General features: G+C 46.3%; 1 protein-coding gene across 1 annotated transcript in view; it reads right to left on the bottom strand.

Annotated features, from left to right (window-relative positions):
* The window catches only part of FCHSD2 (FCH and double SH3 domains 2), a gene marked incomplete at its 5' end in the record, with an annotated part of 36,808 nt that extends 10,929 nt beyond the window's left edge, over positions 1-25,879 (bottom strand). The window contains 2 exons of the mRNA XM_014958905.1: positions 6,781-6,942; positions 25,772-25,879. Coding sequence (XP_014814391.1) covers positions 6,781-6,942; positions 25,772-25,879 — 270 coding nt within the window. The remainder of the gene's footprint in view (positions 1-6,780; positions 6,943-25,771) is intronic.
* Positions 25,880-27,706: the final 1,827 nt, after the last annotated feature.

The following is a 27,706-nucleotide window of genomic DNA, read 5'->3' as shown; positions in this document are numbered from 1 at the left end:
TAGTTTGGGCACCGGTGACACGAGCTGTGCTTTGGCCTCGTGCCTGGAGGAAATTCTGAATAAACACATTATCTATTGTGAAAAACAGGCAAGTCCTTCCAATCAAAGGCGACGCTGTTATGGATTCGCCGTCTTCCCCTTTATTCCTTCAACTTGGGGGTGAATTTGGTATTCCTCAGGACAACTAAAAGGCTGATAAATCAAGAAAAATTCAGGCTGAGGCCAAAAAGGGACTCTGCAGGCTCCCAAAGGAGTTCATAGTTTTCCGAGTGGGGTTAATTTTTATCTTCTAATTTCTAGACCACATGATTGGAATTCATACGTTGGGGGTTTTTTATTCCCATTTCCATCCAAGTGCAGTTGCATCCATCGCCACTTCAATGCCTTCGCGGATGTTGCAGTAACAAAATAACACTTTGATATATTACCAACTATAAATTAGGGTAAATTTAAGGTTTTCCCCCTCCAGTTTCTAACTGCCTTTCGCTGCGCACGGTCCGTGTCCCAGCAGCCATAAGGACCATCATGGAAATTAGTGGCTCATGTCTAGAAAGACTCTTTCGTAAAACATCCTGTTTTCTAAGGCAAGGAAGAAAAATAGATGTTTAATTTTCAGTGTGTGGGCTGCTCAAACTCCTCCAACAGTGTCCTTTGCAAAGCAGGCAGAGAGAGGGAAAGCAGTGTTAAGGATACAGAAGACTTAGCAGCTGGTGTCATGAAGCTCATCTTTCATCAGAGCCTGGTGGTGTTTTTCAACAACGGGTATTTAGGGAGTGAAACCACAACTTGGTGTGGGTTTGGTGGTAGCAGATGACAATCACGCTTGAGTATGGATCAGTAACCTAATGTTTAGAATCACAGAATGGTCGAGGTTGGATGAGATCACTGAGATCATGGAGTCCAACCATCAACCCACCACTGACAAACCCACCACTGACCCATGTCCCTCAGCACCACCTCTGCCCGGCTTTGAAATCCCTCCAGGGATGGTGACTCCACCACTGCCCTGGGCAGCCTCTGCCAAGGCTTGACAACCCTTCCATGAAGAAATCATTCCTAATCTCCATCCTAAACCTCCCCTGGGGCAACTTGAGGCCATTTCCTCTTGTCCCATGGCCTGTTCCTTGGGAGAAGAGACCGACCCCCCCCCTGGCTACACCCTCCTTTCAGGGAGTTGGAGAGAGCCAGAAGGTCTCCCCTCAGCCTCCTTTTCTCCAGGCTCAACATCCCCAGTTCCCTCAGAAGTTCTCCAGACCCTTCTCCTTGTGCTCCAGACCCCTCACCAGCTCCGTTGCCCTTCTCTGGACACACTCCAGCCCCTTAATGTCTTTCCTGTTGTGAGGGGCCCAAAATTGGACCCAGCCCTCAAGGTGGGGAAGCTTTTGGGGCATGTATACTAGGAAAAAAAATATGGATTCCTACCTGAGCTTATGCATTTCATCATCATATGAGAAAGCCACTGGAGAGGTGATGGGATATTAACTCAGAATCACAGAATGATGTGGGGTTGGAAGGGACCTCTGGAGATCATCCAGTCCAACCCCCTGCCAGAGCAGGTCCCACCCAGAGCAGGTCCCACAGGAACGTGTCCAGGTGGGGTTGGAATGTCTCCAGAGAAGGAGACTCCACCACCTCTCTGGGCAGCCTCTGCCAGGGCTCTGCCACCCTCACAGTGAAGAAGTTCCTCCTCATGTTTCCTCCAGCTTATGATATCACTGCAGGAGGGTAAATAAATACAGTGATATCGAGCCATTAATGCTGTTTCTTCTTTTTAAAAAGAAAATATTCTGAGAGCTTTGCTGAACAGATTATGTCACAATAAACACCAGCCCAAAGAGCAGCGCAGGACGCCGGGGCGGCAGGTAACGGGTTTCTGAACATTAATCACCGCTCACTCGTTAAGGATGAAGTGAAAGTGCTGCTTGTTATGCACTGCAGGAATTCTAATAATTGCAGGCAGCGTAATTTCGGGACCAGTTCTAAGAATTCCATCTCCGGGTTGTCCTCATCTGGCCTGCCAAGGTCAACAGCATCTTTATTTTTCAATCCGGGAGGGTACGTAAGTGTAAATGGGGAAAAATAAGAATCAGAGTTTAACCTCCCACGCCGTGGCATCTGCTGGCTCGCCGGGGGGTTTGGCTCGGTGGCCAACCCTTGGCACGTCTGCTGAGACGGAGAAGGAGGTGCTGGGCACAATCCAACGCGCGTGAGGGGAAGAAAAAGGAGGTGGAGGATAAGGAAAAAGGGAAAAAAATCAACCCTGTTAAACGGAGGGTAAGACATCCTCATCTGTTTGGGCTAGAAAGGATCTGAAATGACACTCGGAGAGAGAATTCCTGTGGGATTTGGGAAGGCTGGAGATTGGATCTGTTCACTCCAGCTTGAATCTGTAATTATACTCCTAAGGATGGGAATAATGAGACAGACTGGGCAGAGCTGGGATTTTATAACAACCTTTACTGCAAATCCCCGTCCCTGTGTTTGAGCTCCATGTGTGATATCCTAGAAGAAAGATCCCAGAAGAAAGATCGCAGAAGGAACATCCCCGAAGAAACATCCCAGAAGAAAGATCCCAGAAGAAATATCCCAGAAGAAAGATCCCAGAAGATCCCAGAAGAAACATCCCAAAAGAAACATCCCAGAAGAAAGATCCCAGAAGAAAGATCCCAGAAGAAACATCCCAGAAGAAACATCCCAGAAGAAAGATCCCAGAAGATCCCAGAAGAAACATCCCAGAAGAAACATCCCAAAAGAAACATCCCAGAAGAAAGATCCCAGAAGAAATATCCCAGAAGAACCATCCCAGAAGACACATCCCAACACCCTGAAGAAAACAGAGCGGATTCAGTGCTCCCTCGCTCTTTTCAACTAAAGTTATTCCTACCTGAGCTTATGCATTTCATCATCATATGAGAAAGCCACTGGAGAGGTGATGGGATATTAACTCAGAATCACAGAATGATGTGGGGTTGGAAGGGACCTCTGGAGATCATCCAGTCCAACCCCCTGCCACAGCAGGGCCACCCAGAGCAGGTCCCACAGGAACGTGTCCAGGTGGGGTTTGAATGTCTCCAGAGAAGGAGACTCCACCACCTCCCTGGGCAGCTTCTTCCAGGGCTCTGCCACCCTCACAGGGAAGAAGTTCCTCCTCATGTTTCCTCCAGCTTATGATACCATTGCAGGAGGATAAATAAATACAGTGATATCGAGCCATTAATGCTGTTTCTTTTTTTAAAAAAGAAAATATTCTGAGAGCTTTGCTGAACAGATTATGTCACAATAAACACCAGCCCAAAGAGCAGCGCAGGACGCCGGGGCGGCAGGTAACGGGTTTCTGAACATTAATCACCGCTCACTCGTTAAGGATGAAGTGAAAGTGCTGCTTGTTATGCACTGCAGGAATTCTAATAATTGCAGGCAGCGTAATTTCGGGACCAGTTCTAAGAATTCCATCTCCGGGTTGTCCTCATCTGGCCTGCCAAGGTCAACAGCATCTTTATTTTTCAATCCGGGAGGGTACGTAAGTGTAAATGGGGAAAAATAAGAATCAGAGTTTAACCTCCCACGCCGTGGCATCTGCTGGCTCGCCGGGGGGTTTGGCTCGGTGGCCAACCCTTGGCACGTCTGCTGAGACGGAGAAGGAGGTGCTGGGCACAATCCAACGCGCGTGAGGGGAAGAAAAAGGAGGTGGAGGATAAGGAAAAAGGGAAAAAAATCAACCCTGTTAAACGGAGGGTAAGACATCCTCATCTGTTTGGGCTAGAAAGGATCTGAAATGACACTCGGAGAGAGAATTCCTGTGGGATTTGGGAAGGCTGGAGATTGGATCTGTTCACTCCAGCTTGAATCTGTAATTATACTCCTAAGGATGGGAATAATGAGACAGACTGGGCAGAGCTGGGATTTTATAACAATCTTTACTGCAAATCCCCGTCCCTGTGTTTGAGCTCCATGTGTGATATCCTAGAAGAAAGATCCCAGAAGAAAGATCGCAGAAGGAACATCCCCGAAGAAACATCCCAGAAGAAAGATCCCAGAAGAAATATCCCAGAAGAAAGATCCCAGAAGATCCCAGAAGAAACATCCCAAAAGAAACATCCCAGAAGAAAGATCCCAGAAGAAAGATCCCAGAAGAAACATCCCAGAAGAAACATCCCAGAAGAAAGATCCCAGAAGATCCCAGAAGAAACATCCCAGAAGAAACATCCCAAAAGAAACATCCCAGAAGAAAGATCCCAGAAGAAATATCCCAGAAGAACCATCCCAGAAGACACATCCCAACACCCTGAAGAAAACAGAGCGGATTCAGTGCTCCCTCGCTCTTTTCAACTAAAGTTGACATAAATCAAAATATCCGTACACCCAAAAAACCCCCTCTCCCTCTAAGGGTTTGCCACCGTTCCCAAGAAAACAATAAGGAGGGAGAAAAACACGGAGAAACATGGGAACGGGCAGGATTTCTTGCGTGTTTGCTGAAATGGAGCTTTTTGTTTCTCTTTGGTGGTCGGCGAAAGCAAAGCATCCACCAAATTGTCAGCGATGCCATGAAAAACCACATTCCCATTCCCCCTCAAAGTTTCGTTACATTCTGGCTGCCCAAAGCTTCTAAGATTAAAAAGAAAGAGTGAATTAAGGAATTTCAAGAGTGTACGAAGCCTAGAGTTAGGCAAGTATCCACAGGCAAAGCTAGACTTTATGAAAGCCTCTGAATTTCGTTAAATGTTACATAAACAGGCACAGAAAATGAAAAATTTGAGGCAAACTGAGTAAACCTTCAGGAATTTTATTTGAGTTGGTTACTAGGGAAGAGCAGCAGATTGGGTGGTTTTACTGCCAAAGGTGACAGCTCAGCATCGCGGGCTGTGTAGGGCAATTCAAAAAAATCAGAGAATCATAGAATTGTCCAGGTTGGAAGGAACCCTTAAGATCATCAAGTCCAACCACCAACATAACTGATAAAAAAACATCACTAAACCCTGTCTCTAAGCTCTATGTCAACCTGACTTTTAAATCCCTCCAGGGATGGTGCCTCAACCACTGCCCATTCCAAGGCTTAATAACCCTTTCAGTGTAAACATTAGGCTTAATGACCCTTTCCATGGAAACATTTTTCCTAATATCCATCCTAAACCTCCCCTGGGGCAACTTGAGGTCATTTCCTCTTGTCCCATGGCCTGTTCCTTGGGAGAAGAGACCGACCTCCCCTGGCTACACCCTCCTTTCAGGGAGTTGGGGAGAGCCAGATGGTCTCCCCTCAGCCTCCTTTTCTCCAGGCTCAACACCCCCAGCTCCCTCAGAAGTTCTCCAGACCCTTCTCCTTGTGCTCCAGACCCCTCACCAGCTCCGTTGCCCTTCTCTGGACCCGCTCCAGCCTCTCAATGTCAAAAAAGGGGAATATCAGCTCTTTTAGCAGTTCCTGTTTTCTGAACAGGGTGGGTTCAGGCAGCTGCTCGACTCAGTGATCTCTATGTTTTTTTAAAACGTATCATTCTTCAGGAGAGGAGAGGGGAGAGAAATGAGAAATGAGTTTGCTTTTTATTCTTTCTTGAATTGAATAAAAATGTGCTTTCTTCCAAGCTTAACAGGTGAGAAATGTCTCAGGCCAATTTTGCAAACCAACTACAGACGTTACAAACACAATTACTCTTACGTGTTACCGAGAACAAAATCATTACCAGCCTCCCATCGATCCAAGTTGGGTTTTAGTTCAATTTGGGGGATATTGGATGAAATATTCAAAAGATCTAGCGGGACTTCAGGCAGAGTGAGCCATACTCAGGTAACTGAATTGAACAGTTTTCAAAGTTACCAACTCTTTGGATGAAATCAGAGAATAAAAGAATGGTTCAAGTTGGAAGGGACCTAAAGATCATCTAGTTCCAACCCCCCGCCCTGGGCAGGGACACCTCCCACCACACCAGGTTGCTCCAAGCCCCCTCCAACCTGGCCTTGAACCCCTCCAGGGATGGGGCAGCCACAGCTTCTCTGGGCAAGAAATTCAGAAGCGATCAAGTTTGTGCTTCGTTCTGATTTAAATCCTTAACTGCTTGAGGTGAAACTAATTATTCATCTAGAAAATGTCAAACATTGACTGTATCTCAAACAACGGGGCAGCAACTCACAGGTGAAGAGTGGTAACATCTACATCCACACCAAATCCACTTGGAGCAACCTGGTCCGGTGGGAGGTGTCCCTGCCCAGGGCAGGGGGGTTGGAACTTGATCTTTAATGTCCCTTCCAACTCGAACCATTCTATAATTCTATGAAATTCCTTAAGGGAACCATCTGACCCTGCTCAAAGGAACAGACAGTCCATTTTCCAAATCTTTCACTGATTTTTCATGAATCAAATTTTCATCTCAACTACCCAAATCAATTTGGAAAACTCCCTTTGCTTTCTTGATTGACTTTCACTGCGATCTGCACACAAACGACTCCGGAAGAGATGATGCGGAGTTGATATTTTTCTCAATATTTGGGGAAAAAAACCAACCCCAGCCTTTCATCCAAGCATCTCCGATAACACCGGCAACTATTAATGAAACTTCAAAGAAACACGCGCACGTTTTCCTTTCCAGGAGATGGCAAATTAACGTTATGGCACTTATCCAAAGTCAGAAAAATCAAACTCAGGAACAAACCCCAGAAATCCATATTTTTTTGGGGTTTCCTACATGAAATTCAGCGATGTAATGCAATAAGATTTTTCCAGTGAGCAACCAACCAACCCAATATGATGGATCTGGTTTTCTATTGGATTTACAAGTCGGAAACCCTTACCAGGTGTGAAGAGCCGTTGTTGGTCACCGAAGGCAGGCTGGCCCAACGTTCATTTTCCAGTTCTTCCATCACTTGGTTCATGGCACTTTTGAGCCACGTGTCCACGGACACACCGATCTGCTTCAGCAGGTCAAGACGGGCTTCCGCTTTCAGCTTAATTATCTGCAGGAATAAACAACGCAACGGGTCAGAATTCTTCCAAGATTACATTTTGCTCCTCGCCACCAAACAAATGTGTTAGTTCCTGATCCCGCAAATTAAGGAAATTACACAAATAGGTGGCTCCAAAAGCTGCTCCACGCGGAAACGAGGCCAGTTCTTCATTTCCTCGCCTGCGGGAACACGGCGCGAGCCAAGAGACGGGGGATGGTTTCCTTGAGATGTAAAACTACAGGCACAGCCACTTTCACAAGCTGGTGGTTTTGAAATAACACCTATTAGTTCGTGCTAATTTTCTATTAATATATTAGAATCATAGAATTTGATAGGTTGAAGCTGGAAGGGACCTTTCATCAAGTCCAACCATCAACTCAACACTGACAAACCCACCACTGACCCATGTCCCTCAGCACCACGTCTGCCCGGCTTTGAAATCCCTCCAGGGATGGTGACTCCACCACTGCCCTGGGCAGCATCTGCCAAGGTTTGACAACCCTTTCAGTAAAGAAATTCCTCCTAATCTCCATCCTAAACCTCCCTGGTGCAACTTGAGGCCGTTTCCCCTTGTCCCATGGCCTGTTCCTTGGGAGAAGAGACCAACCCCCCCTGGCTACACCCTCCTTTCAGGGAGTTGGAGAGAGCCAGAAGGTCTCCCCGCAGCCTCCTTTTCTCCAGGCTCAACACCCCCAGCTCCCTCAGTTGGTCCTCACAAGACTTGTGCTCCAGACCATCGCAAGTCTTGTGCTCCAGACCCCTCACCAGCGTGTCCCTTCTGTGGACACGCTCCAGCCCCTCAAGATCGTTTTTGTGGTGAGGTGTCCAAAACTGGACCCAGCCCTCGAGGTGGGGCCTCCCCAGTGCCCAGTCCAGGGGGATGGTCATTGCCCCAGTCCTGCTGGCCACACCGTTCCTGATACAAGCCAGGATGCTGGTGGCCTTCTTGGCCACCTGGGCACGCTGCTGGCTCATATCCAGTCAGGATCCCCTGGTGCAACTTGAGGCCGTTTCCCCTTGTCCCATGGCCTGTTCCTTGGGAGAAGAGACCAACCCCCCCTGGCTACACCCTCCTTTCAGGGAGTTGGAGAGAGCCAGAAGGTCTCCCCGCAGCCTCCTTTTCTCCAGGCTCAACACCCCCAGCTCCCTCAGTTGGTCCTCACAAGACTTGTGCTCCAGACCATCGCAAGTCTTGTGCTCCAGACCCCTCACCAGCGTGTCCCTTCTGTGGACACGCTCCAGCCCCTCAAGATCGTTTTTGTGGTGAGGTGTCCAAAACTGGACCCAGCCCTCGAGGTGGGGCCTCCCCAGTGCCCAGTCCAGGGGGATGGTCATTGCCCCAGTCCTGCTGGCCACACCGTTCCTGATACAAGCCAGGATGCTGGTGGCCTTCTTGGCCACCTGGGCACGCTGCTGGCTCATATCCAGTCAGGATGTCCACCAACACCCCCAGGTCCTTTCCCACCAGGCAGTTTTCCAACCACTACTTAACTGGTGGCTCCAATCTCTACGTTCTAACAGTTGCTCAGTTTAGATTATTTTCAGAGTGCAAAAACTCAGACAAAACCCAGCGCTTCACGGTATTTTTAAAATTAGGCATAATCCTGGCAGCAGATCCTGACGCCCTCTGGCTGGGGACTGAACGGGATGTGATACACAAATAAATGTGATGTGACACACACACACACAAACCCACCAACCCCCAAATGAAGCTATTTTCCATCAGCATTTTCCAGAGATGACAGGAAGTGTATTTGTTATGGAAACAGAATATCTTAATAATTCCCAAATTAAACAAATAACACACTTCAACCAACAATCTCACGAGTTTTGTCTTTAGAACAGAACGAAAATTTCGGTTTTCCGACAGCTGGGTTGGCTTCAGCATCCTGGCATGTCTTCTGGCCAACGGAGCCAAGGCTTTAACTAACTCATGGCAAAGCACCACCCTGATCCAAATTATTTAACAATCTAAACAGAAAGAAAGGAAAGAGCAGCAGGAAGAAATTCAGAATTTTGAGAAAAGCGAAATTCAGAATTTCAAGTAAAGGCTGACACCCCGGAGGGCCGTGCTGCCATCCAGCGAGACTTGGACAGGCTGGAGGGCTGGGCAAGGAAGAACCTCATGAGGTTCAACAGGGAAAAGTGTAGGGTCCTGCACCTGGGGAAGAAAAATGTCAGGTACCAGTACAGGTTAGGGGTGGACCTGCTGGAGGCAACTACTGAAGAGAAAGATTTAGGGGTCCTGGTGGACAGTAAAATGACAATGAGTAAACAGTGTGCTCTTGTGGCCAGGAAGGCCAATGGTATCTTGGGTTGCATAGGGAAGAGTGTGGCCAGCAGGTCAAGGGAGGTCATTCTCCCCCTCTACTCTGCACTGGGGAGGCCACAACTGGAATCCTGCGTCCAGTTCTGGGCTCCCCAGTTCAAGAGGGACAGGGAACTACTGGAAAGAGTCCAGCGAAGGGCAACAAAGATGATTCAAGGACTGGAGCATCTCCCTTATGAGGAGAGGCTGAGAGAGCTGGGACTCTTTAGTCTGGAGAAGAGAAGGCTGAGGGGAGACCTTATCAACGCCTACAAGTATCTCAAGGGAGGGTTGAAGGAGGAGGGAGCCAGACTCTTTTCAGTGGTTCCCAGTGAGAGGACGAGGGGCAACGGGCACAAGTTGGAACATAAGAGGTTCCACTCAAACATGAGGAGAAACTTCTTCACAGTGAGGGTGACAGAGCCCTGGAACAGGCTGCCCAGGGGGGTTGTGGAGTCCCCTTCTTTGGAGATTTTCAAGACCTGCCTGGACCGGATGGGCTGCACCCAAGAGTGCTGAAAGAGTTGGCAGACGTGCTCGCCAAACCGCTTTCCATCATTTACAGGAAGTCATGGCAGACTGGAGAGGTCCCAATGGACTGGAGGGTGGCAAATGTAACACCCATCTACAAAAAAGGCAAGAAGGAGGATCCAGGAAACTATAGACCGGTCAGCCTAACCTCAATACCAGGGAAAGTCATGGAACAGGTTATCTTGAATGCCATCAAAACCCACATAATGGGCAACCAGGGGATCAGGCCTAGTCAGCATGGGTTTATGAAAGGCAGGTCCTGCCAGACGAACTTGATCTCCTTCTATGACAAGATAACCAGATTATTGGACGAGGGAAAGGCTGTTGATATTGTATACCTGGATTTTCAAAAAGCATTTGACACTGTCCCCCATACAAATCTGCTGGAAAAACTGGCTTCACACGGCCTGGACGAGCATACGATCTGTTGGATCAAGCACTGGCTGACTGGAAGGTCCCAAAGAGTGGTGCTCAATGGATTCAAATCCAGCTGGCGGCTGGTCACTAGTGGTGTGCCTCAGGGCTCAGTGTTAGGACCATTTCTGTTTAACATCTTTATTGATGATCTCGATAAGGACATAGGGTGTATCATCAGCAAGTTCTCAGATGACACCAAGTTAAGCAGGAGTGTTGATTCCCAGGAGGATAGGGAAGCCCTACAGAGGGACCTAGATAGATTGGATCACTGGGCCAAGATCAATGGCATGAGTTTCAACAAGGGCAAGTGCCAGGTTCTGCACTTGGGCCACAATAACCCCATGCAGCGCTACAGGCTGGGGGAAGTGTGGCTGGAAAGCTGCCTGGAGGAAAGAGACCTGGGGGTTCTAATTGACAAACGGCTGAATATGAGCCGGCAGTGTGCCCAGGTGGCCAAGAAAGCCAATGGCATTCTGGCTCGTATCAAAAATAGTGTGACCAGCAGAAGTAGGGAGGTGATTATCCCCCTGTACTCGGCACTGGTGAGGCCACACCTCGAGTATTGTGTCCAGTTTTGGGCACCTCAATACAAGAGAGATATCGAGGTGCTGGAGCGAGTGCAGAGGAGGGCAACGAAACTAGTGAAGGGCCTAGAAGACAAATCATACGAAGAGCGGCTGAAGGAGCTGGGGCTGTTCAGTATGAGGAAGAGGAGGCTGAGGGGAGACCTCATCACTCTCTACAACTACTTGAAAGGACACTGTAGAGAGGTTGGTGCTGGTCTCTTCTCACAGGTAATTAACAATAGAACGAGAGGGAACGGCTTCAAGCTCCAACAGGGGAGGTTTAGATTGAACATTAGGAAGGAATTCTTCACAGAAAGAGTGGTCGGGCATTGGAACAGGCTGCCCAGGGAGGGGGTTGAGTCACCATCCCTGGATGTGTTTAAGGGACGTTTAGATGCAGTGCTGAGGGACATGGTGTAGGGGAGGACTTTGTAGAGCAGGGTAGATGGTTGGACTCGATGATCCCAAGGGTCTCTTCCAACCTGAATGATTCTATGATTCTATGATTCTATGCTCTGACAAGCTCTGGGCAATCCTGCTTCAGCAGGGGAGTTGGACTAGATGATCTCTATGGTTCCTTCCAACTCTAAAATTCAGTGAAATTCAGTGAAATTCAGTGAAAACAGAATTTCAGGAAAAGCGAAACAGAATTTTAAGAAAAGAAAAGTAGAATTTCAAAGATCGCATCACAAAGCGGGGGGCAAACCTAGGGATAAAATCAAGGATATTTATGTCCAGTCCAGCCCGACCATCATCATCCTGTTGCACTTGCTCATCAGAAGAACAAAAATCATGGGATTTACCAAAGGTCCCTTCGGTGAGTCACTGATGGAGGCGACACCAGAAACCCACTGAAGATTTCCTCTCCATTCTCACCCTTCCACGGGGATCAGAAGTGCCTTCACTTCAGCATCGCTGCCCGTATTGATAGATCAAGTTACCAGCAGCACTGGGAAACCAAGCAAAACCAGCAAAAATAGATGGGTCTAAGCGAAAATTAGAGGGAAATCGCTTTTTCTGTAGTGGCTGAAGCACAATAGACTTTGGAAGAATAGATGTACACTGAATTAAAAAGCCAATTGGTGCTACATAGATTTTTATCTCTCTTACAAATATCCTTATGAGATACAAAATTGTGTGTGTTGAAATGATACTGGTATTTTTTGTGGTTTTTGACACACTTTACTGTTATAGAATCACAGAATGGTTTGAGTTGGAAGGGATCACAGAATCATAGAATCATAGAATCATTCAGGTTGGAAGAGACCCTTGGGATCATCGAGTCCAACCATCTACCCTACTCTACAAAGTCCTCCCCTACACCATATCCCTCAGTACCCCATCTAAACGTCCCTTAAACACATCCAGGGATGGTGACTCCACCCCCTCCCTGGGCAGCCTGTTCCAATGCCCGACCACTCTTTCTGTGAAAAATTCCTTCCTAATGTCCACTCTAAACCTGCCCTGTTGGAGCTTGAAGCCGTTCCCTCTTGTTCTGTCAAACAAGAGGAGACCTTAAAGGTCATGGATTTCCAACCCCCTGCCACGGGCAGAGACACCTCCCATTAGGCCAGGTGCTCAGAGCCCCGTCTGTCTTCCTATTAAGAAGGCAAGTCAAAAAATAAATATATAAAATATATAAATATATAAAAGACTATGACCTTCATTCAGCTGAACCTCCAAACATGGATCCATTTGCATTTAAAAACTATTTGTGAAGGTGACTTTAAGGCTGTTTCAATGAAACTCCTTTGGAGAGAGATTACTTTTTATTCCATGTAGAAGAAATGTGATTTTTTTTTTTTTTAGAGAGTAGGTAAGTTATTATTAGAGTAAGATTTATAGATGAACTGCATCTTCAGAGGGGGAGAGCTGCAGGCACGTGCTCCCCCACATCATTATCTTCGGGGATGGGAGGATTGGACAAGCCTGAGAAGTATTTCCCATGGGAAAAGCCAAAGCCACTTGGCCAGTGGAGTTTCTCCACTTCTCCCTGGGAGTGATCTTCAGGTGAATGATTAACAGGTACCATAAATACTGTTTGTACAGCCCAGAAAATGAGAAAAAAAGAGCAAAATATAGTAATATGCCTCACAAGACTTCAGGCGAAGATTCAGAAAATACTGATATAAAATTAATAAAGAGTCCAAAGACGGATCCACACACCAGTATTTACATTTGAAAGGCAGATCCTCCCAGTCTAATTGTGGCATCAATTATTTTCTGAAAACCTTATGAACCTTGTGAGTCAGTACGGCCCAAGCCCCAGCCCAAAATCTGTAAATATTTACAAAAGCAATACCTTTGAGAAGGTTTGAAATAAGGAGCCTTGGGTGGGGGTGGAGTTTTGAGCTCCAGAGGTGAATGGAATAGGCATTTTATCCCTTTATTGGTCTTAGAAAGGCAATACCTCTCACTTGTTTTCTATCCTCTGGCCCCTACTTATATTAGTGTGTATATTTTAAAGCTGACAGAACACGGAAAAAATAATAATTTTAACTAATTATTAACTTTTTCATTGGAAAACTTTGCTTTAGGAGGACTTATCGAATTGAGAAGTGGCTTTTTCACTGTACCAGGCTAAACAGAGAAAACATGTTTAAACCAAGGCTGTTAGCACAGGAGGGCTGCATCTAAAATCCAAATCCAGGTATGGAAATTCCTGAACACACCTCTCTCCTGTTGATAATGGCACTAATCTGCATCAACGCCAGTCATTTGCTTCAGCTTGTTAATGAGAAACTTCTCATCTTCTGACATCACCGATCTGAAGTGCCTCCATGTCTCTATACCTGGGGAGTAAAGTAGCTCTCCCCTAATTTGCCTTTGCTTTCTGGCGTTATCATTGAATGGTTTGGGTTGGAAGGGACCTTAAAGATCATCAAGTTCCAACCCCCCTGCCCTGGGCAGGGACACCTCCCACCAGACCAAGTTGCTCCAAGCCCCCTCCAAACTGGCCTTGAACCCCTCCAGGGATGGAGGTGTTCAAAAGCCAGGTTGATGTAGTGCTGGGAGGTATGGTTTAGTGATGGTGATGCTTCTGGTTTGTTGTGCAGGTGTCTATTTTTGTCACTTTGGTTGACGGTTGGACAAGACGATCTTTGAGGTCCCTTCCAACCTAGAAGATTCTGTGATTCTGTGATGGGGCAGCCACAGCTTCTCGGGGCAACCTGGGCCAGGCTCTCACCACCCTCACACCAAAGAAGTTCTTGATATCTCAACTACATCTCCCATCTTTCAGTTTAAAACCATTACCCCTTGTCCTAGGGCTCCCCTCCCTCATCAAGAGTCCCTCCCCATCTCTCCTGGAGCCCCACCTTGAGGGACTGGAAGGGGCTCCAAGGTCTCCCTGGAGCCTTCTCTTCTCCAGGTTGAACCCCCACAACTCTCTCAGCCTGTCCTCCCAGCAGAGGGGCTCCAGCCCTCCCAACATCTCCATGGTGGCCTCCTCTGGCCCCGCTCCAACAGGTCCATGTCCTTCCTACGTTGGTGGCCCCAGAGCTGGAGGCAGCACTGGGTGGGGGGTGTCTCCCCAGAGCGGAGCAGAGGGGCAGAATCCCCCCCCAGCCCTGCTGGCCACGCTGCTGGGGATGCAGCCCAAGATGGGGGGGTTTCTGGGCTTCCAGCCCACGTTGATGGCTCACGTTGATCTTCTCACCCACCAACACCCTTTGGTGGACTCCTCAGGAAGGACTTTAAGCTTGCCATCAACCCAACTCCGTGGGAAACGCTCCGCCGGGTTGTTTTGCTGTTTTCCCTCGTTATGCAATTTCCAATTAGCCGGAGTTACGCAACAGCCAGCCCCATCAGCCCATCAACACGGGGAGTTCCTATTAACGCTCAGTTTGTTGTTTGTCCAAACTTGTCAGCTAAAATAAACCCCACTGCTTCAAGATCCTCCACTCCACTTCAGACAAGAGGTTTTAATTCCGAGGTACCCAGCAAACCCAAGCCCTTTCCCCCCTCCTCCCCCCATCCCCCCAGCTCTATTTACACATCGTGCTCTTTAATATTCAACAAATGTTTGTTCCAAACCACAAATGTTTTGAGTTTCATTCCGTGCCAGAAAAGTGCTCACACTATTAGGTCAGGCCTGCACTTGAAAGATGTATAATGTTATTTACAAGCATATATATATCTATATATTTACTGAAATAATTCTACTGGTAGACCAGAGTTAACAGCTTCCTACCAGTATGAAAAAGAAAAATGAAAAAAAATAGGCAGTAGTATAACATTACTCTGCTTCTCACATGGGAATAGCTCCATATTTCAAAATACATTCAAATATCACAATATATTCAAATATCACCATGTCTAAATAAGGGGTTTGATGTTTTCATTACTTGATGATCTTTAAGGTCCCTTCCAACTCAAACCATTCTATGATTCTCTGATTACACTGGAATAAAATGGGAAATAAGAGGGAAATAAGGGATCACCCAGAGGAAATACTGATGTTTCCAAGCTTTGCTGAACGTGTGCTTTTATTCCTGCAGTTGGGGACAAGGTAGGATCCACCTTGCACGAAGGATGCTACTCCAGCCTGACTGGTCTTCTCCTCCCCTCTCTGACGTGGGGAGGAGGCATCCAGAGAGGGATGAGTTGCACTAGGAAGAGATGGGGTGTGCTTGCTGAGAAATCACTGCTTCACACTACGCTGCAAGACCACAAAATCATCACGAAAAGAAGTCCTATCTCTCAAAGGCCTCCAAAAGATCATATATTAGGGCTACAAAGATGATGAGGGGACTGGAACGTCTTTCTCATGAGGAAAGGTGGAGGGACTTGGGTCTTTTCAATCTGAAGAAGAGAAGGCTGAGGGGGGATCTGATCAACACCTCTAAATCCTTCAAGGGTGGGTGTCAGGAGGATGGGGCCAGGCTTTTCTCAGTGGTGCCCAGGGACAGGACAAGAGGGAACGGGCACAAACTTGAACAGAAGAAGTTCCATCTCAACATGAGGAGGAACTTCTTTGCTGTGAGGGTGGCAGAGCCCTGGAAGATGCTGCCCAGAGAGGTGGTGGAGTCTCCTTCTCTGGAGACATTCAAACCCCACCTGGACATGTTCCTGTGGGACCTGCTCTGGGTGGCCCTGCTCTGGCAGGGGATTCGACTGGATGATCTCCAGAGGTCCCTTCCAACCCCAGGTCATTCTGCGATATATTTCACATTAAAAACTAAACCCAGGCTTTGTCCCTTCCAACCCCAGATCATTCTGTGATATATTTCACATTAAAAACTAAACCTAGACTTCAAACATTGATTTTCCCTCTCAGCAGAAGGGACTCCAGCAGATGCAGAGCCCGAACTTCCCCACGGAGTGACCTGCACTGATTTTTTTTTTTTCAATCGAGTACCCACTTCCCTTCCCAGCAACATCAAGTACCTCCAGGAAGGCGGTGGAGTTTCGAAAGCTCAGGAATGCCGGAATCCGGCACTCGCTGCCCAAATTTCATTGTTCTTAAGTCTCGCCGTAGGACAAATATTTTCCCTTTTAAAAGCAAAATCGCTCCTTAAAGTCACTATTTACCGATCTCTATTTAATAGCCAAGGACTGGGCTATCTTTGCACTGATTTAAAAGCCCTCAGCCACCCACAAAGTTTACCAACAGAGTCCTGGGTGGTTCCTGCTTCTCTGAGTCGTTCTTCTGCCGTAGCTGGTGGTAGGTTAGAAGAAGATGAAAGGAAAAAAAAAAAAAAAACTAAAAAACCTCCCAAGTTTGAAAAAATATAAATACTGTTATCTATTCCTCACATGCCTGTCGTTGTTCTACATGGAAGAAGGCAGAGTTTTGTTTATTTACTCTTCCAGCCTTAATTAAGCGAAGGCTCTCGACCTACAGCTTGCACAAGATGAAGATAAACAACTGCTTTTGGAAGTCGTGGAAATTAAAACCAGCAAAAACACATTATGTATCGCTGGTCCTCTCTTCCCAGAAGGAAAAGGGCCCTGAAGAAACCAAATGTTCATTTACATCCCACAAACACCTCGGTTACAAGGCTTTAAAAATGGTTTATAAAAGTGTTGGGGGTGAAAAAACAACCACAGAAATCCAGCAAAGCTGGTCTAACGTGGCCCCTTAAATATTTGGGTTTCTGATTGGTAGAGCAGGTTTGAATGGAGGGTTCTGAAAGCAGAGTTGCTTTATTTTCCACCATTTTTCAGGCCCCAGAAGAAGCTCACGACGCCCCTGCCCACGGGACAGGGCTTCTCCCCCTGCTGAGCATCCCCTCCGCTTTTTGATCAGTGCTAAAGAACCTGAACCCAATAATTTTTAGCTTAAAAACCCCCGAATTATTGATTTTAGGCCAAGCTTAAACATATGAGGGTGCTGAGATACTAAAACCAGATTAAATTAGGATTACAAGGAAACCTAACCGATCTTTTGTGAGAAATATCTTATTCCACTGCAATATTTTTCTAGGAACAAAGTCATTACAAGGGCTGGACTGTCTCATTTGGCAAATTGTTTTAGCCAAGAAGAAAGCAACATGGGATGGTTTTGGCTAAATGCTCTGGAAACATATTCTATTTATTTTTTTCCTCATTTAGAAACATTTTTGTTTAAACTCTGGACTGTTTTTTTTAAATGAAAAAAAAACCCCATTAACATGAAATAATTCTCTTAATGAAAAATAATGTGCCACAAGAATTATTTGCACAGTGATGGGTGGAATTCACTGAGTACAGGAAAAAAAAGGCATTAGAATGCCACAAATTTCTCAAAAGCCAATGTAAACCCTCCCAGGCAGATCAGTTTGACATCACAGCCCAGTGCTGTTAAAGTAGGGGTGCACCAGCAAATAATCCACCAAGCTCAGCTTTCACTGCCTTCTTGATGGGGGGTGGTGGAAAGAGCCTTTGCCAACAGCAGCCCAAGGGGAAAAAATAATAATCCTACCCAAAATGAGTCACTTAAAATATCACCATAGAATCCTGGAATGGTTTGGGTTGGAAGGGACCTTAAAGATCATCTCATTCCAACCCCCAGCCCTGGGCAGGGACACCTCCCACCAGACCAGGTTACTCAAAGCCCCCTCCAACCTGGCCTTGAACCCCTCCAGGGATGGGGCAGCTACAGCTTCTCTGGGCAACCTGGGCCAGGCTCTCACCACCCTCACACCAAACAAGTTCTTCCCCACATCTCAGCTCCATCTCCCCTCTTTCAGGGTCAAACCCTTCCCCCTCCTCCTAGGGCTCCCCTCCCTCGTCAAGAGTCCCTCCCCAGCTTTCCTGGAGCCCCCCTTCTAAAGAAGGGACTGGAAGGGGCTCCAAGGTCTCCCTGGACTTTCTCTTCTCAGGGAGGTGGTTGAGGCACCATCCCTGGAGGTGTTCAAAAGACAGGTTGATGTAGTGCTGGGAGGTCTGGTTTAGTGATGGTGATGCTTCTTGTTTGTTGTGTGGGTGTCTATTTTTGTCAGTTAGGTTGACGGTTGGACAAGATGATCTTTAAGGTCCCTTCCAACCTAGAAGATTCTGTGATTCTGTGATTCTCCAGGCTGAACCCCCCCCCAACTCTCTCAGCCTGTCCTCCCAGCAGAGGGGCTCCAGCCCTCCCAGCATCTCCATGGGGGCCTCCTCCGACCCTGCTCCAACAGGTCCATGTCTCTCCTTGTGCTGAGGACTCCAAAGCTGGACACAGTGCTCCAGGTGGGTGTCCTCAGAGAGGAGCAGAGGGGCAGAATCCCCTCCCTGGTCCTGGTGGCCACATTTTGATCCCTGAGGGGTTGAATTTAGCTCATCCTTGCAAAGGGGAGCCCACCAGCAATTCCAGCTGTGTGGGGTTCACCCCCAGCACTGTAAATCAAAACCATAAGATGCCAGAGATTTATAACCAGCAGGTAGGGACGATGTTCTCTCTGCTGTAGCCTGTTTTTCCTTTGTCTTCTCTGCAGCCAAAAAATTCATCACTTGTTACCTGGCTCCAGGCGAAGCTCAGCCACTGCTTGCAAGGGAGCGACGGCAGCAAACTGGAACCACCAACCCCTGGAAATCCACCTGGCTGGGACCAAAAAAACCCTAAACCCAACATTTTTTCTGTTCCAGCTGGGGAACGAGCAAAATAAATGACATTTTTCAACACAACGCCGAGTGGTTGCTTTATTTTCTTTTTTTTTTTTTTTTTTCCCCAAGTGGGAGGATGGGCGGGATGTTTCTCCAGCTATTTACGGCAGAGTTCGTTAATTTATATGCTAAATATCCTGCGTGGAGTTAAATCAAACGAGAGTGGGAGGGTGAAGCAAACAGGAAATGAAACGCTGACACAGATAACGCGCCTCAAGAGCGAACGCCAAGGGTAAGAACACAGAGGTGAAGCTCTTCGTGGAGAAGAGCCCACCTGCGTAGGCTGATTTTTTTTTTCCAAGCTCAAGCATATAAAAATATTAGAGATTCCTAAACACAGAAAGAGGTTGGTGGGGAAGGAGATGCCCTGGTGAAGCCCCATCTGGAGCACTGGGACCAGTTTTGGGCTCCCCAGTTCCAGAAGGACAGGGAACCTGCTGGAGAAGGTCTAGCAGAGGCTACAAAGATGATGAGGGGCCTGGAGCATCTCTCTTACAAGGAAAGGCTGAGGGACTTGGGTCTTTTTAGTCTGGAGAAGAGAAGACTGAGGGGGGATCTGATCAACACCTCTAAATCATTAAAGGGTGGGTGTCAGGAGGATGGGGCCAGTCTTTTTCCAGTGGTGCCCAGGGACAGGACAAGAGGGAATGGGCACAAACTTGACCATAAGAAGTTCCGTCTCAACATGAGGAGGAACTTCTTCACTGTGAGAGTGGCAGAGCCCTGGCAGAGGCTGCCCAGAGAGGTGGTGGAGTCTCCTTCTCTGGAGACATTCAAACCCCACCTGGACACATTCCTGTGGGACCTGCTCTGGGTGGCCCTGCTCTGGCAGGGGGTTGGACTGGATGATCTCCAGAGGTCCCTTCCAACCCCAGATCATTCTGTGATTCTGTGAGATGAAGAAATGAGAGCAGCAGTGAAGTATTTTGTAGGGTTTTAGTTGTTCCCAGGCTGCTGGTAACGGGACTGAATGGAAACGACCCAAATTCTGTAGGTAGAAAACGGAACGTATCTAAAATGTATGTATGCAAACCGTTATTAACACATTTCTCTGCGGTCCTGGTAATGAATATTGGCTCTTAATATTAGTGAAAGATGTTGCCCACATTTCGTAGCCAAAAGATTCAGTAAGATTTGAGCAGAAGCTGGACAAGAGACACCACAAAGCCCCCAACCTGAACGACTCCATGAAACTCCACTGCATTCAAAGCGTAGCTTTAAGGAACTGAGTTGGATTTTTCAGTGTGATCCACCTTCCAAAAGAACTGAATAAATAATAATAATAAAAAAGATAAAATCTACAAAACAAGCAATGTTAATATTCTTCTAGCCCAGACTAATCCCCGATTCCTTTACCAAGAAGATGTGAGAGACAATCTACTGCTCAAAGTCCTACAGCAATCATGCTTCATCTCAGCAACATTTAAAGTCATGATGATGATTATTTGTAGGATGTTTTCAAAATGACTTCTCCATTTGTTTCCATATATAAGGATATGTAGCCTTTACAGTACAGAGGGATCTATAAGAGCTATTGAGAGCTTCAGTTGACTATATCCAACCAGGAATCTTCATGACTTTATTTCATCATTGGCTTCAAAACATCCCTGTTTGTTTTTGCCCTTTCATCCCACGAAATATATTCCTCTGTTAAATGTCCACTAATGAAAAAAATATCCTTTATCATCATCATAAATACATACACCCCAGCTCTTCTGAAGAATTCCTTTCTCGTTGCTCATGCCCAAACAGGCAGGTTGGTCAAAAATACATGCCGTGCAATACTCCAGCAGGACCTGAGCCTACTGCACGCTCTCCAAATTTCTCATTTACAGCAAGTCTCTGAGAAATAATTATCAGAAAGTATTAATTCTAGATTGAAACTCGGAAATATGGTAGTATCATTTTTGCAAGACTGAGGTCAGATTGATTCAATGTTTGGATACAGCTGTTAGAAGTACTAGGGCTTGCACATCTCCAGAATACGGCTCCATCATTGAGGATGATCTCAATAACGACATTCTCATCTCTGCTTTTCACCAAAAGAGCTCAAAATTCCTGATTTTTGGATGTCGACGGCATTTTTCCAGGCTAGTCCTCAATCTGCCTGGCCGGAAAGTCCACCAGCTCCCACAAATCTCCTGCTGAGAAGACAATCTGTTGACGGAGCACGGCTCTCCCAAGCATATGTTTCCTGAGTGAAGCCGTAGATGGCAGCAAGTGACATCTCACAAATTCAACCTTTTTTTAGGGGGGTGGGAGGGTTGGAAGCCTCATTCTCTTCCATTTATTTTAGGGAAACATAGGGAATTAAGCTTTTCTCACATTTCTCATGAGCAGAGAACGACACTGCTCCTGCAGCTGATAGGTTCAACCCCAAGAACACACAAATAACACTGGGCTGAGACGTAGCTGCATCTACTTGAGATGCTGTAGGACCACATGCAGCACAGGATTAATAGATGAGATCTTAAGACAGAAGAGGAGCCCAGCCAGCGAACACAACCCTTATCACAGCAGAGGAATAAATATTCATGGCCAAATATAAGGGGAGGGAGAAACCAGCCCTCCGTTTACGATTCGAGATGGACCTAAGCTTCTGAACTCATCAAACGGAGTAAACAGCCCCGTAATGAGTCTTAATCAAATCTTATCTGGTACAAACACTCTCTTGAGAGTCGTAGATATCCTAATGATGAGAAAAAACGCAGCCCCTTATAATTAAGTGGAAATAGGATTAATGGCCACGGAGGCTCCGGGACCTTCTTTGAGCACAGACCTGAGCACAAATGGGGAAATCTCCCGTGATGGTTGAGAAGAACGACGGGAGCCACGGGACCAACTCTACTGGTGAAGGAGACTCACGCTGGGGCCATCAAAGTATTGGGGCTTTAGTTGGATAGAGACGAAGTAAGACGAGAAGAAGAAGGATCGAAGTAACCCAGCCTCAGGGTCCAGGCTAAAGGTTGAAAAAAATCACAGAATCACAGAATCTTCTAGGTTGGAAGAGACCTTAAAGATCATCTTGTCCAACCGTCAACCTAACTGACAAAAATAGACACCCACACAACAACCAAGGAGCATCATCACTAAACCATAATGGTTATAGAAACCAAAGAAATAGCTGCAACTTTTTTTTTTACCCCTTATTTCTGCACCACAGCTGAGTGGAGACGGTAAATTTGTGTCTCTCTTAGTTTAAAGAAAAAGAGACAGCGGAGAAACGCGAAGATATTTTAAGGCAAATCAGATCCATCCAACTGCCTGAACTAACAGCCGTAAAACCCCGACCTTCCTCACTCTTGTCACAAAAATGAAAGCTTAAAAACACAGAAGTTCTACTTCAGTTACCCCAGTTGCTTGGTTAAGTGCAAAAGAGCTACGAGAATAATTTATTTTCTCCAATTACTGAATTTTGAAGGTGTTGACCTCCTTTACAGACGATGTTTCAAGCACCGTCTGCTCTCGGTGTTTGCCATTATCGAAGCCAACCCCGACGCAGCAGCGGTTTAAACGCTGGTTTGACAAGGATGGAGGCTCCTCTGGATCTAAACTCCGGGTTGTAGCACTAACCACAGCCAATTTTAGTCCTCTGCCACCAATCTCAGGTTTTCTGTCCAGGCACTACATCTTGAAGGAGATAAAAATGCAGATTTCTTCAGTATGCGTTGGTTGCACCCGCACGAAAACTGCATTTCTTCGCTGGACCTTCAAATCATGCTTATTCCATACCCATTGTGCTTGTTAGAAAATATAAAAATCATAGAGTCATAGAAAGGTTTGCGTGGGAAGAGATCTTAAAAGATCATCTTTAGCTCCACAACTGAGGAGGAGGTACAATATTCCAAGCAAACCAACACAGAACCACAGAATCACAGAATCACTGAATGGTTTGGGTTGGAAGGGACCTTAAAGACCATCCAGTCCAACCACCAGCCCTGGGCAGGGACACCTCCCACCAGACCAGGTTGCTCCAAGCCCCCTCCAACCTGCCCTTGAACCCCTCCAGGGATGGGGCAGCCACAACTTCTCTGGGCAACCTGGGCCAGGCTCTCACCACCCTCCCACCAAAGAAGTTCTTCCCCACATCTCATCTCCATCTCCCCTCTTTCAGGGTCAAACCCTTCCCCCTCCTCCTAGGGCTCCCCTCCCTCATCAAGAGTCCCTCCCCAGCTTTCCTGGAGCCCCTTGAGGGACTGGAAGGAGCTCCAAGGCCTCCCCGGAGCCTTCTCTTCTCCAGGCTGAAGCCCCCCAACTCTCTCAGCCTTACACATATGGCAGAGTTCCTCAGTTCCTCTCACCTGTTAGATTTCAAAAGACTGAGAGTCTCTGAGGACGAGGGCAATGAGATGAACACATCTATGCACAATACCCCCTGGAGAAACCACATCACCAATATGTATCATCTCCAAAAGGCTCTGACTCAGCTCACGTTGGTAGAGATCGCTTTGTCTTCCAAGAGTCAAGAATCAGTGTGTCAAGAATGTAAAATTCCCCTGGGAGTAAAACACAAATGGAAGAGTCTAGTGGTGACCAAAATAGCTTTGCCAGAAGAAAAGCAAAATTTAAGCCCAACGTGCTCGTGAAGTTCTCTTCCCCTTCAGAAATGATGAAGAAAGAAAAGGAAAAGGGTAGATTTGCAAAGGAAAAAGCAGCAAAGAGCAGGTCAAGGAGACAAACCAGGGAAGGACAACAGGACGCCACTCAAGAAAGGAAATAAAAATAAAATGCATTTCAAGAGAAAAACACAAATAAAACAAAAGGAAGAAGGGAGAACGTCTCTGGAATGAGGAATGATGGTACGTGCTATCTAACGCACCACGAGAGAAGAGAAAATGTGTGTGACCTACAAAGAACATTCAGCAAAATGTCCATGTCTCCGAAGCGCCAAGAGTACACACAGGGTCCTTTAAAAACAGTAACTCTGCAATTACAGGTATGGCAGGTTGATAGACTTGAGGAAATTATCTCAAGGTTACAAAATTCATACCCTGCCAGCCCTGTCATCATGGTGTGCTCTTCTCTAGGTGCTTCACTCAGAATAATCAAGGGTTTTCCATGTCTAAGTCTTGACCATCATAGCAAGAAACAACAGTATAGAATCACAGAATTACAAAATCACAGAATGGTCTGAGCAAGAAACAACAGTATAGAATCACAGAATCACAGGATGGTCTGGGTTGGAAGGGACCTTTCAGATCATCGAGTCCAACCATCAACCCAACACTGACAAACCCACCACTGACCCATATCCCTCAGCACCACATCTGCCCAGCTTTGAAATCCCTGCAGGGCTGGTGACTTCCTGGGCAGCCTCTTCCAAGGCTTGAACAACCCTTTCCAGGAAGAATTTTTGCCCAATATCCACCTTAAACCTCCCCTGGTGCAACTTCAGGCCATTTCCTCTTGTCCCATGGCCTGTTCCTTGGGAGAAGAGACCGACCCCCCCTGGCTACACCCTCCTCTCAGGGAGTTGGGAGAGAGCCAGAAGGTCTCCCCTTATATTAACCAAAATAAAATCTACATGTTATCATCAAATGCTTCCAGACATGGCACCAAAACTTATTACATCCCTCCAGGATGCCCCATCTCATTTCTACCACGGAGACCCCTCTCAGCCACGACCGTTCCAGCTCCCGCTTTCAAACTTTTTTTAACTTTCCAGAATTTAAAAAATCCCAAAATAATCCTGTCCGTTTTTTCTCTCCGCCGCCTCCCCCGAGGAAACGTGTCACCTCTTTGCTCATTTGCCACTGATTGATTGGGTTCTGTTAATTATGCATTCGTAAGACTCGCAAACACTTGAGTTCCAGACTGATTTCGTTTGTACCTTTTATGATATTTTTGTGCAAGAACCGTCTCCTCGGCAGCTCCTCATCCCCATTTTATTTCTTTCTGCTGCCGCTTTTTATCTTCCACTCTCACGCTCTCTGTCCCTGCATATTTAACCATTAACTCTACATTCACCGAAGCGCTTTGGAGCAGAGTCTTGCTTGAAATAGTTTACTCAAAAGAAAAGGCAATTGCATTTTAAAACACTTTCTGTTCATTCTGGCTTTGTTTTAAAAAAAGAGCCTCACGTTTTTCACCGCCAGTAGGAGGAATATTTTTACTCTGTATTTTCTAACCTCTTGAACTGTAAATCACATTCCTAATGACATCAGGTGCTCCGAATATCCAGCGGAATGAGAAGCACTTCACTGAAACAATTACGTTTGCTCTCCAGTTTTAATTAAGCAACCCGCTCAGCTGAAAACTAATAGATTAGTTCCTGGTGCTCCCAATAGGTTCTTTTGAATCACTGGCCATGAAAACAGTTAACTTTTACCCACCCAACACTTGCAATCAAATATGAAGCCAGTTTATCTTCTCCCAAGTCTTTCTTAACCCAAAACAGGTCTCACAAACCTCAGTAACCTTTTCTAAAGTGCTTCAGAGAAGAAGCAGAAAGAGCTACAAAGATTATTTCAACTGTTTTCCCATCGACATCCCAAATTAATATGTATATCAAAAAACACTACAACATCAGTGAGGGGCAGCTCCTTCTAAAAGCCAAAAAGCGTGAAGACAGAAAATTAATACCATTATCTGGTATTAATTCCATCAAGCAGAAGGGAACTAACAAACATGAGGTTGTTTTTACTCTATTTAAGACAAAGGCCCTAAATATATAGACTCTTGACCTTTGCACAATAGCGGGAAACACGGCAAGTTTAATCACTCCTCATCAGGGGTGATTTTTAATATTATTCTTCTAATCTCGAGTCTTTCATTAAGTCGATTCGGTGATTTGAGAAGTATGAAATCAAGGGAAAAAAAAAAAGACATCTTAAAATTCCCTTCTCTTTGATGCTAAAAGCTCCCGTTTCCACCAATAAAATTAAACAGCTGGAACATAAATCTTTCTGCGGTGAGAAGCTGAACGTGCCAAAATGATTTCCTTTCTTACCTCAGCCTTGCGAATACTCTCTCTGGCTTCATCTATTTTCTGCTCCAGTTCTGCTCGGGTTTGCTCGGACATCACCGGCCCGTGGCATTCCAGCTCCTCAAGTGTCTGTCAGAAATAAGAACATACACCCCAGATGTAGCAAATCCCAGCGAGCCATTTAGAGGATAAATATTTACGACAAGTCAGGGAAATTATTGTTTGATTAGATGCTGGGTTGACCGACAACAGGCCCATTCCAGGAAAACAGACGTTGGCCAAGACCAAACCCCATCTAAAAACACAGTGTTTCACATGGAAACTCCACTTGGGGGAATGTTTCGACATCTTCATGAAAACATGGTATGGTGGTATGAATCAACTCATCTATACGTTGATATTTAAATATTTAAAATGAGTACGTTGCTCCACGTTTATGTCAGAAGGAAAAAGGGCAACTTAAGTATGGAGAGAGAGGTTGCTAATGGTACAGGAACGTTGTGTCCAGAGGAGAATTTGCTCAATCACAGAAAACACGTTGGAGTTTCTTGGCTTCAAGTACATGGAAGTTGACTGTACAGATCCAGAAAAATAACAAAAACACGTGATTGGACAAACTGTCACCAGTTATTTGCGAATCTGTGCCCAGTTCAGTGACTATTTATGCTTTTTGTGTCACACAGTCTTTGGAGAACGAGCAGAAGGAGCATCAGGTGGTAGAATCAGAATTATAGAATCACAGAATGGTTCGGGATGGAAGGGACCTTGAAGAACATCTAGTTCCAACCCCCTGCCATGGGCAGGGACACCTCCCACCAGACCAGGTTGCTCCAAGCCCCCTCCAACCTGGCCTTGAACCCCTCCAGGGATGGGGCAGCCACAGCTTCTCTGGGCGACCTGGGCCAGGCTCTCACCACCCTCACACCAAAGAATTTCTACCCGAGATCCCACCTCAATCTCCCATCTTTCAGTTTGGGAGATTTCCCCCTCGTTCCATGGCTCCCCCTCGTTCCATGGCTCCCCTCCCCGATGAAGAGTCCCTCCCATCTCAGAATCCAGGATGCCCTCTCCTTCCTCCAAGGAGAGTTTTTCCTGCCATATTTTGGTTACAGACTCTGTTAATACCCTCTGCCTGGTGCTACGATTTCTGGATTTTCACTATAGAGCCACCCAGGCTCAGCAGAAGACAGGTAAGATGGTAAACATCTACTTTGGTCTTCTGGCTTCGTGTGGTCCCCCTGAGTAGTTTGAGGAACGGCTCAAATCTCGGAGGTGGAACTAGAAGGCAGGGCCCCCAATTCCTGGGCTGAAGCTCACTGAATATTGTACATTATCACAGATATTGTCGTATAGACACATCCTCTTTAACCAAATTTAATGTAGTCTGGGCAAGTTAGGCTTGACCCCAGCATGTGAAACACATGTTTTAGGCAAGACGTTTGCACAAGAACTTCCAACACTCTCCAAAGAGGGGGACGGGAGCTTTGCCAGAGTTGTTTAAGGATGTTAAGAGGATAATAAGCACTTAATCTTGTGTCTGCACAGGTGGTGTGCATGACTCGTGGATTTTCCAAGTCTTGGAAAGACTTTTGATATCCAAAGAAATACATTTTTTCCCATGGGTAATATATAAATGTATAGTGGAGGTGAGAGAATCCCTGAAACTTCAGTTTGAGCGAAAGTATGGTGTGTAGAACAGAGAGAGGTCTGTAAGTTATTTGCAGTGAAGTAGAAGCTGTAAGTTCATATTTATATGGGAATAAAATCTACTGATGAACCAAAACATTTGAGGAGCTGCTAACCTGGCAGTTTGAGTGTATCCTATCAAGAAAGGCTCAGATAAAAATGGCAGGTTGCCCGGAGAGATAAAAGGACCAAAATAATTCCTTAGTGCTTCCAGCAGCTCCTTTTTCGTGCAGTGGGGAGTTATAACAAATAAAATCCCTAAACAAGTGTTTT

The sequence above is a fragment of the Calidris pugnax genome, unplaced genomic scaffold, assembly GCF_001431845.1.
Source record: "Calidris pugnax isolate Ruff unplaced genomic scaffold, ASM143184v1 scaffold426, whole genome shotgun sequence".
Taxonomy (NCBI): domain Eukaryota; kingdom Metazoa; phylum Chordata; class Aves; order Charadriiformes; family Scolopacidae; genus Calidris; species Calidris pugnax.
Note: the sequence above shows the minus strand (reverse complement) of the source record. Positions and strands in the feature narration are given on the sequence as shown.